General features: G+C 34.7%; 1 protein-coding gene across 3 annotated transcripts; it reads left to right on the top strand.

Moving 5' to 3' along the window:
- The first annotated feature begins 5,817 nt into the window (after positions 1-5,817).
- On the top strand, positions 5,818-12,352 carry LOC130648901 (uncharacterized). 3 transcript variants are annotated; one of them, XM_057455028.1, is made up of 8 exons: positions 5,818-6,842; positions 8,294-8,359; positions 8,795-8,854; positions 10,111-10,176; positions 10,613-10,672; positions 11,318-11,404; positions 11,786-11,913; positions 12,133-12,352. In XM_057455028.1, the coding sequence occupies exons 2-8, from the start codon at positions 8,307-8,309 to the stop codon at positions 12,225-12,227; spliced, it is 549 nt and encodes a 182-aa protein (XP_057311011.1). In that variant the 5' UTR covers positions 5,818-6,842; positions 8,294-8,306; the 3' UTR covers positions 12,228-12,352. The 3 variants fall into 3 exon arrangements, with proteins under 3 accessions (XP_057311011.1, XP_057311010.1, XP_057311012.1); XM_057455027.1 differs by lacking the exon at positions 5,818-6,842 and having other exon boundaries at positions 6,863-8,359; XM_057455029.1 differs by lacking the exons at positions 5,818-6,842; positions 11,786-11,913 and having other exon boundaries at positions 6,863-8,359.
- The last annotated feature ends 336 nt before the right edge of the window (positions 12,353-12,688 follow it).

The raw sequence follows: 12,688 nt of genomic DNA, 5'->3' as shown, positions 1-12,688 counted from the left end.
CATCTCTATATAATCCAAGTTGCAAAAAAAAAAATCTTAAATGAAAAAACAGGAGAACGAGGAGGCTACAAACTGCAAGTGAATAAACGAACGTAGGCTATCATCATCAGTGAACGGGATATTACCTGAGCTAGTAAAGTTAAAGGATCTCAATGGATGAATCAAGTTCGACAACTCCGAGCAATTTTAAAACACAGAGCAGGTACGAATTTCAATCTTTTTCCTAATGTTTTCATGTGTTGAGCCTTACAAGACTAGTTTGCCTAACCTAGCTAGCTTGTTACAACTAATAAAACACAAAACTGCCAGGTGCTTTGTAAGATCTAGTTAATGTGTGTATGACTAAGATATGTATACATGAAATGCAAGTTACAATTACCATCATGGCAACGTATTATTATAAATCTTTTCCTTTTTTCAGAGCGAACTATCCCTTTGCCTTTAAAATTCCGAAATGCTTTTGTCCTTGCTTTGGTTGTCCACCGGATACACAAGACCAAACATATGACGGGTAAGCTAATTGTTTGAAAGAATAAAAAAGTCAATAATAATGACGAACCGCGTTCGTTCCCAGTTGGGTCTGAAGTTTTAAAAAGCTCTTGGGACGGGAGTGTAGAGACACTCAAGCTTAGTTTTAATGCACAGTAATTTTAATGAAAGCATACTTTAGTTATAAGAAACATTTGAATGACAGAATCAGAGTTCATCTATAGCCTGAGTGTTATTCGTAATTTTTGAACTTAAATCGTTATAGCAAGAAAAGATAGCAATATTCTTGTTTGATTATTGCAAGAATTCATTTTGAATTATGCATGTGGCTTCAACAAACCACAACATTGTAATAGACAACAGGAAGTACAGGAAGTAAGTTATTAGCTGTAAGCCCTGTGGAAAAATTCATTTGACAGGAAGAAAAATCTATGATTTTTAATATTTTGATGATGCCAGAAGCGACCTGCTCATTATTAAAAGTTGGAGTACAGAAAACGTGGATGTTTTACGACGACTATATTTAAATGGGAAGATGCATGTCAACATCGCTCTGTACAAACACACAGGCCTAGCATAATCATTACTTTTACATATACTTGAGAATACCCAACAAACAGAGGTGGAAAATAGGTAATAAGGAAAGGGCTGAAATGCATGCGAATTGTTATGCTTGCTGTGAAAAAATACAGTATTCGGTATACTTCGGAAGGGATGATTATCAAAGAAATTAAAATTGTACATATTGAAGAAAACACTTAAATTGCTTACATAAGACTTAAACAAGATTTTTTTTACGACAACGAAATAAGAACCAGTATTTAAGAAACAACCAGTAAAAGATTTGGCGATTCGAATGAAGAATTTTTGATTGCACAATATTCTCAGGACCATAGATGTTTTTTGTATTCCAAAGTATGGTGTTCACTGAAAATCGATTTCCTATTAATACAAAAGTAATAATAAAAATTAAAAAAAATGCAGAGAAAATCGTTAGTTTGTGTAGACAAATTCCTGTAAGATCTTTTTTTAACATTTAGCGAATTATCAGTGAAAGCACAATCTCACTTCGTACTTAGTCACAATGATGCTCCGCCAAATAATTTTGACGTGGTTAAAGAAAATGATAACAGCGCTATTGATCAAATCAAGAAGGAAGAGGGAGAGCCTCAGAAGTAGCAAGTCTGTCTTAGTAAGGAATTTATAGGTTCATCTCAGTTTTCATAAACTTATAAACTTTCTGACTACCCTTTTAGTAATGCTTGCCATATTATTACATTATTAGCAAGAAGAAAAAACTTGTCTGAAGGATTTCTTCTGTTAAAAAATCATCTTCCCTTTATAGTTTTAAAGAAACCCACAAAATTGCTTTTAAAATGCCAAAATTTCAAACTCCAAAATTTATCCCACCACCAGCGAGTCACGGGTAAAGAAAATGAAAAAAAGAATGGGAGGTAGAAGGTATATATTTACGTTTTAAATACCAGGTATATTTTTATGAAAATATTTTAGAGAAATTTCTATTCGGCTAAATATTAAACAACAAATTACTAGCAAAAATTATTTTTTAAAGGAAGTCTAATTTTTCATCTTAGGGACTTTCAAGTGAAGCCAAAAAAAGTTAGTAAATGTCTACAACCTCTAAATTCACTGTAAATTTTATATAAAACTAGTCGGTGGCCCGTGGAAAAATCCACAGGCTCTCACTACTTGCGGTACTATTTTGCGTGAAAGACACATAGACGTATACGCGTATTCTACATTATAATTATACAAGCAGAAACCTTTTTTATAGATATTTTGTGAATTGATAAAATATTAGAAAGCTTTCAAGACATTATTGTGTTTTTTTTTACACAAAATTCAAAAAGGGTATAGGCAAACACCCAATATTTTGACCAATTGATATTTAAATAACTTTATTTGGCCAATATTATGCAGGAAAAAATTAAAGTATGAGTTGAGGAAGAATATTTGTCGTGCTGATTTTCCTAACACTGTATGTAACTGCCCAACATGGTGCTTACCACTGAATCATGCGAGTATAAAAGGAACATAAGAGTTTTCTAACACGAATATTTAGATCAGATCTAATCTAACCATAAACATGTTTCACATATCGAAGTGCTGCAAGGGATGACGTGAATTCGGTGCTACAATACAAAGATTTAGCGAGGACTAACTCACACCTAAAAAGAAATGTAATTCGCTTCCTTTTAATAGTTGTAAATATGTAATTTTATTTGTGTTTCAGTTCAATAAAATTTATATTTAGTTAGCATTATTTAGACCTTAGATTCAAAAACGTTGTTACTTTTTCCCCCGTCTTTAAAGATGCTTCAATGATGCAGTGGATCTAACTCAGAGGAAATAATACCACAGTATACCGCGTTTTGATCACATGATATTGGCAAGAGAAAGTAGTTCTACACATACTATTGTTGCCTATTGTCATCGCTTACGCTTATACCCTACCGACCTAAAGCATATAGAGCTTCCCTCGAATACAGACATTGTAAGCAGTGGGACGAGGGTTAAAACCGCAGGTTTTTGTGTATAAGAATATCACAGGCTAACACAAGACCTATTGTTTTTAACATGAAATTCCGGATATTTTTATAAAACACATTCTTATAAAAAGTGTATTAAGGTACCCCTGTTCTAAAGCTCACCTTCAGCTGTCTCGTGTATGTTTGGCCACGAAAATGTTTCGCAAAGTTTAATTTGTTTTTATATTGCGTAAATTTTTTCGCAATTTGTTATTTTGCGAGTTTTATTATTTGTTTTGTTAATTACAAAATTAACATAAATGCAAAATCAAAAAGTAAAGTGGCCTGGGTACGACAATGCATGTATCAGTGCACTTATTCAAAATCCGCCTTTCTAATTTATGTTGACACTCGGCAAGTGCCAAGATGTTAACAATAATTCTTGATTCACGTCGGCATGTATTTGCCGTCATGCGGACGTGAAACACAAGTTGCTGACGTAAAGCAGGCTGACGTAAAATAAATTAAATTAGAAAGACTGAGGTGTGACTTTATATAATTAGGGTTTCTTTGGCTACACGTTTTTTATAAAAAGGCTGACATTTTGCCAAAATCTGAAAACATATTAACAACGTACCAACCTTAATACCTTCATAGACTATAAGAAATAATAATGAGTCTACAATTACTATAATACAATTAATGAACACTTAAGGCTAAAAAAGCGTAAAAAAATAAGGACATCCAGTCAGAAATTTAGACGTTCTTATAAAAAACGTGACCCTATTAAGATGAAAGCAAGTTTAACCTATTCGGTCCGGGGTTTTTTGAACATACTGTGACTGGGGGGGGGGGAATCCGCCCCCTCCCCCTCAATAACTTTTCATAGGGTTGTTCAAATTGAATCAAACTTGGCACGCTTATAGTACGTCATAAAAGGAACAAAATGGCAGCAATAAATTTTTGCTTGCGTCAGCACATTTTCTGTGGCGTCATCAGAAGCTTGAAATTTGTTAAAAATGCCACTATCTGCTTAAAATTTAATTACTTTTGTTCCAGAGTGAATTTTTGCATTCTGCTTGAAGTTTTTGAAAGCTAAAAAAAAGTTATTTACCATTTTTTCCGATTTTTACGTGGATCGCATAAAAAATTGCCAAAAAAAGCCCGAAAAATCCGGGGTTTTCCGATTTTCAGGTAAAATCTTAAAAATCGGGAAATCGGATTAATCACGTGTCCAAATTGTGCAAAACAATTCTTCTTAATAAAACAAAGTTGTGTTGCAAGTTTCAAGTTCTAAGGATAATCCTGACAGAAGTTATTAATTTTCTCCATTATAAGGATTTCATAGAGATTTTTAGGGATAGTGTCGAGTAATGGCCAATATTAAAGCCTCTAAAGGGTATGGGACCTAAACATTTGGCATGCAGGTGTCTAATAGATAAATACTGAAACTCAGTAAGTTTCATGGCCATATAACATAGCAATAAGGAGTTATTAAAAAAAAAACCGTCAGGGGGGCGGATTCCGGACCGAATAGGGTTAAACTTTTTCGTCTACCGATGTTGTACAAATTTTTTAAGAAGTATAACTAAAAAAACAAATGTTTTTACAAGTAGTCATAATTTTTGTATTAGCCTTCTTGTAAGTGCTACTCAGTTTGTGTAGCGAGCGAGAGGGTAAGAGAAACGCCTAAACATTAAAAGATTCAATAAACTTGTTCAGAAGTTTAATTTTAAATAAAGGTAATTTGTATCATATAGTTTCCTAAATTCAATTCAGGTGTATTACCAATACTCGTGATAATTGCGTGAATTTGTTTTTCTCCCCATTGGATTTTGTTCTTGTATACAATAGAAAAAATCACGTGGTTTCGGAATGACAATGGAATGTGGTCACATCATGTCGTATAAACCCACCCAAAAGTAGTCAGGAGATCACGTGTGATTGTAACTTGAATTCAATGTTTGTTCTGAAGACTCGTATGCGTCTAAAAGTTTATTTTATAAGTCTATGCGCTGGATTTTACGGTACAGTATTTCAAGAGTTATGCTAGCCAGGCCTGAGGGAGGACGTACAAACTGAGGTTCTCTTGTACGAAAATTAGCGAATTTCTTACTTTTAGCAGTTTTAGCAAAAATCCGTCAGATTAAATTCCTGCCAAATTTAAGTTTTTTCGGCGTCCATACCAAAACTTTTTTCCCGTTTTCCGCCAATTTTACAAAATCTGATTGGTAAGAAATTAGGTATTTTTTTACCAAAGTTTGTTATTGTAACAAACTGATGTTGTCCGATACAAAAAAAAGAAAAAATTAACTTTCATTATTTCTCTTTCGAAAAGTTTTCTTTCTCCGCCAAAATTGTTTATTTTGCTTTCCGTCAAATTGAATTCCGCTCAATTTTCTTCGCCTATGATAGTAAAAACGCTTGTGTAAGTTGGTTACTGTGGCTTTACTTACCCAAAGTTTGGGTAAGTAAAGCCACAGTAAATACGCCAATATTTAGACCCCAGGGGCGACAAAAACAGGGGCATGGGTCTCTCACTCTTTCGCTGGATCTAACTTTTGAATAACAGGACGATCTGAGACGCCCACTTTAAGAACATATTCTTCTTCACTACCCTTGATTTCCCGGGTTTTATTATTGAAGAGAATGGACAACAATGAGGTCTCCTGACTATGATTAATCTCGCTTCTTTAGCAAAAACGAAAAGAGAAATCATGATACAAAACAATATATTTTAAGTGTAAATTAAAGAAGTATAAGCAGGATGTAACCTCTCCAACTTATATATCAGGTTCATTTATTGACCACATCTATATCCACGAGAATGTCCTAAACACCTTTGACGTCGAGGTCCTCGTTAAAAATGTCTTTTTCAGTGATCATGACGCAGTCAGGGTTTTTCTCTAACATAAATGTTTACAAAATCTTCTGGAAAGGCTATCAATTTCGTCCTCAGAACGAAAGATATTTACGCTGGGTTTACTTTATTGTTTTCTTTTTGTTTTTAAACTTTGGTTCCAGATAACATGCATCGCGTTTTTTTCTCTGAGATATCTTCGCACTATATGACATATTTTACTCCCATACTTATTATCTATGCTGGCTTCTTTTTTACTTTTCAATTAACCATATTTTTGAGACCTTTGCAACAGACATAGCAAGAAACGATATTAGTGTCAGATTTATGTCATGTTTAGGAGTAATAATTATCGAGAAGAGGGAATTGTACTGTCACCACTCAGGACCTTTTCCTAATCTATCAAAAGAATTTGTGTTATTTTCCTTAAGGCTAATTTAAATCTCCACGCATTTTATGTTATATGGCATGCCGTTGTTTTTTTGTTTTTTAATTCATGCGACATGTCACTAAACAAGCATCGTAATTTGTGGTAAATTATGTTTTTACGAATTGTAAAATGAGTTAAAACTGATATTATGGAGATATTGAAAAATTGTTATTATGGAGATTATGGAAAATTGTTATTATGGAGATTTTTTTTTTAAAAAATTTTTTATTTTACTTCGGACTGGTCAGATATTCATCAAAATGTAGCAGGAAACCAAACATCAAATATGGTGCAGATGTTAAAGCCACTGCACTTAAATACAATTATTAATTTCTGCAAATGACGTGCAAAAGAATAATAAAACCTTTTATCTATGACGTCACCTCTCGTTTACATAATACAGTCGCTTTGTTGTTACACATACTTGAAATTTTTTAACCGAAAATGCAAGGCTAGCAAAATATGAAACATGCAGTTGTATAAAATCAACCATCCTGAAAGAAATTATTGAAACGAGAAGATAAATCAAGAGGACGTGAACAAGTAATTATTTAAAGTAAAAAAAACATAAGTGGTAAGTAAGCTTCATGTTTAGATTCTGTCAGAGACTAGAAAAATGTGAAACGATTCTTCCTGCTTTTCATGAAACAAGAGATTAGAATAAAAAATGAACATCCAGTTTCAACGCCTGATACTGAATACGCGAGGAGAAGATAATGAAAATAATATAGCGGTGATTTATATAATATTGGCATGGAACATCACAAACATTTAGTTAAGCGAAGGTTTTAAGAGAAAATTTTTTTAGAAAGTTTTAGAAAGTACATTTCCATTTACAGCTAAAATACCTTCTACCTTCCATTTTTTCCATTTTTAGAGAGAAGTTAAGCATGCCAAATAAAAATAAGCAGACAGAGCGTTCAGTTATTTTTACGTTAAACAAGTGGTCTGATTGGTTAAAAACCTGCTGTCTGTGACTATGGCATGTCACATCGGAATACTTAGAAACTATATGCGCAACACACTGAAAAATTTGGTCGCCCGAGAAGGAGATACCTCGTTCTTGGTGTCTGTTGATATCTCCAATAGCGCGGCATCCCTTTTGAGCCGAAAATAATTGAGCAGTAAAACAGTTTTTGAGAGTTTTTGCCGGTCGCACCGAGTCTATCGATGGTGTAGCATCGTTCGCGGTCGTATTCTGGGGTTCACACAGATGGGGAAGCAGGGTCACGATGGTGCAGTGTATTTGTTTTTACCTTACTCGTAGACCCAACGCGCTTTGCTTCTTTAATCAATTTTCATACACTGGTTTTTCGATTTTCTGAAAATACTACGCATGCGCATTAACAACTTGCCTCTTAGAAGATGCTAACGATGTTATAGTTTCCAGTCCCCTTTTTTTATCAAAGTAGAACAACTAAGGCGAAGCGCACAGTCTATGAGTAGGCTAGAGTGTGTTGTGATATTTGAATATTGTTTCTTCATGGTGATCAAAATAATACTTCTGGCCGCATTTCCAACCTTGTTTCTGGAGCTTCTTTTTCTTTTTGACCTACTGGTGGCGGTTCAGGTTCCGTCCCAATGAAAAAACCTCACAAGACCGTGGTGACGAGTATGGCCACGTTTCTTTATCCTTATCCAGCCGTCATTCTCAAAAATTACTCTTGGCTTAGCCAAGAAGACTGTTTTTATTCATTTTATCCTACGTACGTTTAGAAAAAAATGTGCAATTTATATGCATTACATAATAATATTTATATCGACGCAGCGAATTGCCGTATGTATGACCATTTGATTTTTCTCGCAGTGCAGATGTTAAAGCTGCATGTTTTCTTGTATTTTTTTAATATGGGCGGGGTCTATATGTTAATGAATTGATAAAATAAAATGGGTGGTAAAATTTTCCTGAATTTGGTCTTGTCCTCCCCCACACAATTAGTTTACCAAGAGTAATGAAATAAAAAATAACTATGACAACTATATGTACATTTCCCAGCTAAAATACCTTCTACCTTCCATTTTTAGAGAGAAGTTAAGCATGCCAAATAGCGATTCTCCACTAGAGAAGCATAATAAAGGAAGAGGAGAGTAGTAAGTATTTGTTTAAAAGCTTACCTTATCGCTATCGAAAATAATAATCACTTAATCAAACTGTAGTCACTTTTAACAACTAAGTTGCCAGTCTCTTTATAATAATAACCGTCATCTTTGTACTCAAAATGGGAGCTGAATAGCTACTCTGTGCTATAGATGCACGAAATACCAAGCTCGTCCCCAGGGTCTTGTGGCACCTCAGCCGTTATTACGGAGTGGCTTTTTCGCCGCTATCAACTTCATCAGTATGGTAAAATGCCCTGGGAACGAGGTTGACGAATAGCAATACCCTGGGTATATACGCGAGCGATAATTTGAGGGCGCGCATAGCACAGTTGAATATGTCGATCATTCCACGGGCTAACGAAATGTCGGATAAATATAATACAGACTAGTCTAAATCGTTACTACACAAAAAAGTTTTCATTTTAGTGGATTTGTATTACAGATGCCAAGGCTTCGTCCCAAGAAAACGAAGAAAAGTGTTAAAGGGTAAGTGTGTTTAAAAATGAAGATTTAGAAATCCTCTGTTTCGTTACTCGTAAAAATTTGCAGTTTCAAAGTTAAGAAAGAACTAAGCACTTTATTTGCTGATCCAAAGAATATATAGGGAAGTGCTCAGTTATTTAATAACTTTAAATAAGCAGACAGAGCGTTCAGTTATTTTTGCGTTGAACAAGTGGTCTGATTGGATAAAAACCCGCTGTCTGTGACTATGGCATGTCACATCGGAATACTTAGAAACTATATGCGCAACACACTGAAAAATTTGGTCGCCCGAGAAGGAGATACCTCGTTCTTGGTGTCTGTTGATATCCCCAATAGCCCGGCATCCCTTTTGAGCCGAAATTAATTGAGCGGTAGAACAGTTTTTGAGAGTTTTTGCCGGTCGCACCGAGTCTATCGATGGTGTAGCACCGTTCGCGGTCGCATTCTGGGGTTCACACAGATGGGGAAGCAGGGTCACGATGGTGCAGTGTATTTGTTTTTAGCTTACCCGTAGACCCAACGCGCTTTGCTTCTTTGATCAATTTTTATACACTGGTGTTTTCGATTTTCTGAAAATTGTACGCATGCGCATTAACAACTTGCCTCCCAGAAGATGCTAACGATGTTATAGTTTCCAGTCCCCTTTTTTTTATCAAAGTAGAATGACTAAGGCGAAGCGCACAGTCTATGAGTAGGCTTCATGGTGATCAAAATAATACTTCTGGCCGCATTTCCAACCTTGTTTCTGGAGCTTCTTTTTCTTTTTGACCTACTGGTGGCGGTTCAGGTTCCGTCCCAATGAAAAAACCTCACAAGACCGTGGGGACGAGTATGGCCGCGTTTCTTTATCCTTATCCAGCCGTCATTCTCAAAAATTACTCTTGGCTTAGCCAAGAAGACTGTTTTTATTCATTTTATCCTACGTACGTTTGTAAAATAATATGCAATTTATATGCATTACATAATAAATCTTATATTACATGCCCCACGCTCTCGACGCAACGAATTGCCGTATGTATGACCGTTTGATTTCTCTCGCAGTGCAAATGTTAAAGCTGCATGTTTTCTTGTATTTTTTTAATATGGGCGGGGTGTATATGTTAATGAATTGATAAAATAAAATGGGTGGTAAAATTTTCCTGAATTTGGTCTTGTCCTCCCCCACACAATTAGTTTACCAAGAGTAATGAAATAAAAAATAACTATGACAACTATATGTACATTTCGCAGCTAAAATACCTTCTACCTTCCATTTTTAGAGAGAAGTTAAGCATGCCAAATAGCGATTCTCCACCAGAGAAGCATAATAAAGGAAGAGGAGAGTAGTAAGTATTTGTTTAAAAGCTTACCTTATCGCTATCAAAAATAGTAATCACTTAATCAAACTGTAGTCACTTTTTAACAACTAAGTTGCCAGTCTCTTTATAATAATAACCGTCATCTTTGTACTCAAAATGGGAGCTGAATAGCTACTCTGTGCTATAGATGCACGAAAAACCAAGCTCGTCCCCAGGGTCTTGTGGCACCTCAGCCGTCATTACGGAGTGGCTTTTTCGCCGCTATCAACTTCATCAGTATGATAAAATGCCCTGGGAACGAGGTTGACGAATAGCAATACCCTGGGTATATACGCGAGCGATAATTTAAGGGCGCGCATAGCACATTTGAAAATGTCGATCATTCCACGGGCTTACGAAATGTCGGATAAATATAATACAGACTAGTCTAAATCGTTATGACACGAAAAAGTTTTATTTTTAGTGGATTTAGATTACAGATGCCAAGGTTTCGTCCCAAGAAAACGAAGACAAGTGTTAAAGGGTAAGCATGTTTAAAAAAAATTAAAATTTAAAAATTTGCAGGTTTAAAGTTGAGAAATAACTGAGCTTTATTTTCTGATCCAAAGAATATAAGAACGTAGTACACAATACGCTTCTTGTAATTGTATTTGCACCCTTTTGGTTGGTCACCCTTTTCTACGGAATATTTTTATTCAAGTCAAGCTAGTCAAGCGGTTAATAAAAGACAAACAAAAATCTTATTTATTTCGTGAAAATCGTTAATAAAATATTTTAAGTAAAAAAATGATTTTTGATTTAAAAGTTGTTACGCAAAATTATACTTATTGATTGTGACAATTTTATTCCGCCGCAAGTTAGAAGTACTTTGAAGGGGAAAATCAGAGAGTCATAGAAATAATTATAAAATAGCTGAAAAAGTATTCCACGAATCAAAGGTAGAACTAGTTGGACGCACAATATGCTTAAAACCTGCTGATAATCCTTTGTGTTTACATGAGGTTGTATTTTAAAGGCCGTTAACTGAAAATCTATTTTCCTATTAATATAAAAGTAATAATAATAATTAAAACGCAGAAAATAGATCGTAAATTTTGGCAAATTCTTGTAAGATTTTTGTTCACATTTAGCGAATTATCTGAGAAAAAAAATCTGTCTTCGTACTTAGTCACAATGATCCTCCGCTGAGTAATTTTGACGTGGTTAAAGAAAATGATAACAGCGCTATTGACCAAATCAAGAAGTCTCTGAAGCAGTAAGTCTGTCTTAGTAAAGGATTTATAGGGTCATCTTAGTTTTAACGAACTTGTACATTTTCCGACTACCCTTTTAGTAAAGATTCTTTCTAAAAAGAGATCTTGCGATTTAAGATCTTTAGAAGGAAAGAAAAATGCGTTTGTTATGTCAGAAAGTTAGATAACACACTGTTTCTTATTTAGCGAATACAAAATTACAATCTCATCCATAAGGTCTTGTGGCCCCTGAGCCGTTATTACGGAGCATCAATAAGGCAAAATGCCTTGGGAACGAGGTTGACAAACCCAGTTAGTTAAACAAAAATAGACAAAACTCACAAAAAGCAGTTGTTAATGATATATTCTTGTAAAAATGTTTTTTATTTAACGAATGTACAAAGAAAGAGAAAAAAACAACATGGCTTTAAATTTCCAAAATTTGGATTTCCGTCGTTTGTTCCTCCATCTGCAAATCATTCTGATGTACTAGAAAATGGGCGTGTGCAGGGGAACATTTTAAAGAAAGAAGGTAATTCTTGTTTCTGTTAAAATTTACAAAACCTAATCACCCTCGTTTCTAGGGCGTTTTACATTTTTTGTTTTACATTTTGTGACCAGGTTTTAAAATATGATTTACTAGATGATTATCGCGTAGTCAGCACCATTCTAGTCAGCAATTTCACTGCAGGTTCGTTTAACCGACCTCACAGCAGCATAAATCTATAATACAAATATCTTTTTTATTTAGACAAAAAAAGAACAAAGGAGGAGGAGGGTTTGGTCTCAAGATGCCAAAGTTCAGCTGAGCGACGGCTTACTAATTTCATAAGGAAAGAATATTAAGCATTATCTTCCAGAGTGTAAATATGTAATTACATTTTCAAATTCATTTTTATTTATTGTAGTCTGAACTTTGTAAATAGGGAATTTATTTAAGGAATTATTTTCCTAATTACTATATCTTTATAAATGTTGCGCTTTTTACCGTTTTCTATTTAACAACCGCTGTATCTCGCTAACCTTCCTTCACCTCTCCGCTAGACCCTTCAGCTTCCCCTCTGTTACTGTTATTCATGTAAATAAAATTCTGTACATATAACCAACTACTTTTTACTTATTATGTCATTTGTTACAGCCAAACCAAAATGCGATCTGCCACTATCTGCCACATGTCTGCCATTATTATCCACAATCTCTTAATGAAAATCACGGCAACCAATTCACACGGTTATTTCAGCTTAATGACTGAAACACTTATCGGAACCGGTTAAGTACATATGAGCGCATTGGTATATCCAGCGGGT

This window comes from Hydractinia symbiolongicarpus, chromosome 7 (assembly GCF_029227915.1).
Source record: "Hydractinia symbiolongicarpus strain clone_291-10 chromosome 7, HSymV2.1, whole genome shotgun sequence".
In the NCBI taxonomy this organism is placed as follows: domain Eukaryota; kingdom Metazoa; phylum Cnidaria; class Hydrozoa; order Anthoathecata; family Hydractiniidae; genus Hydractinia; species Hydractinia symbiolongicarpus.
Note: the sequence above shows the minus strand (reverse complement) of the source record. Positions and strands in the feature narration are given on the sequence as shown.

Coding starts and splice junctions, on each gene's coding strand:
- LOC130648901 (XM_057455027.1), top strand. CDS start 8,250: ATGTACATTTCCCAGCTAAAATACCTTCTACCTTCCATTTTTAGAGAG. Junction 8,855..10,110: donor ACGAAGAAAAGTGTTAAAGG/GTAAGTGTGTTT, acceptor TTCCATTTTTAG/AGAGAAGTTAAGCATGCCAA. Junction 10,673..11,317: donor ACGAAGACAAGTGTTAAAGG/GTAAGCATGTTT, acceptor CTTCGTACTTAG/TCACAATGATCCTCCGCTGA.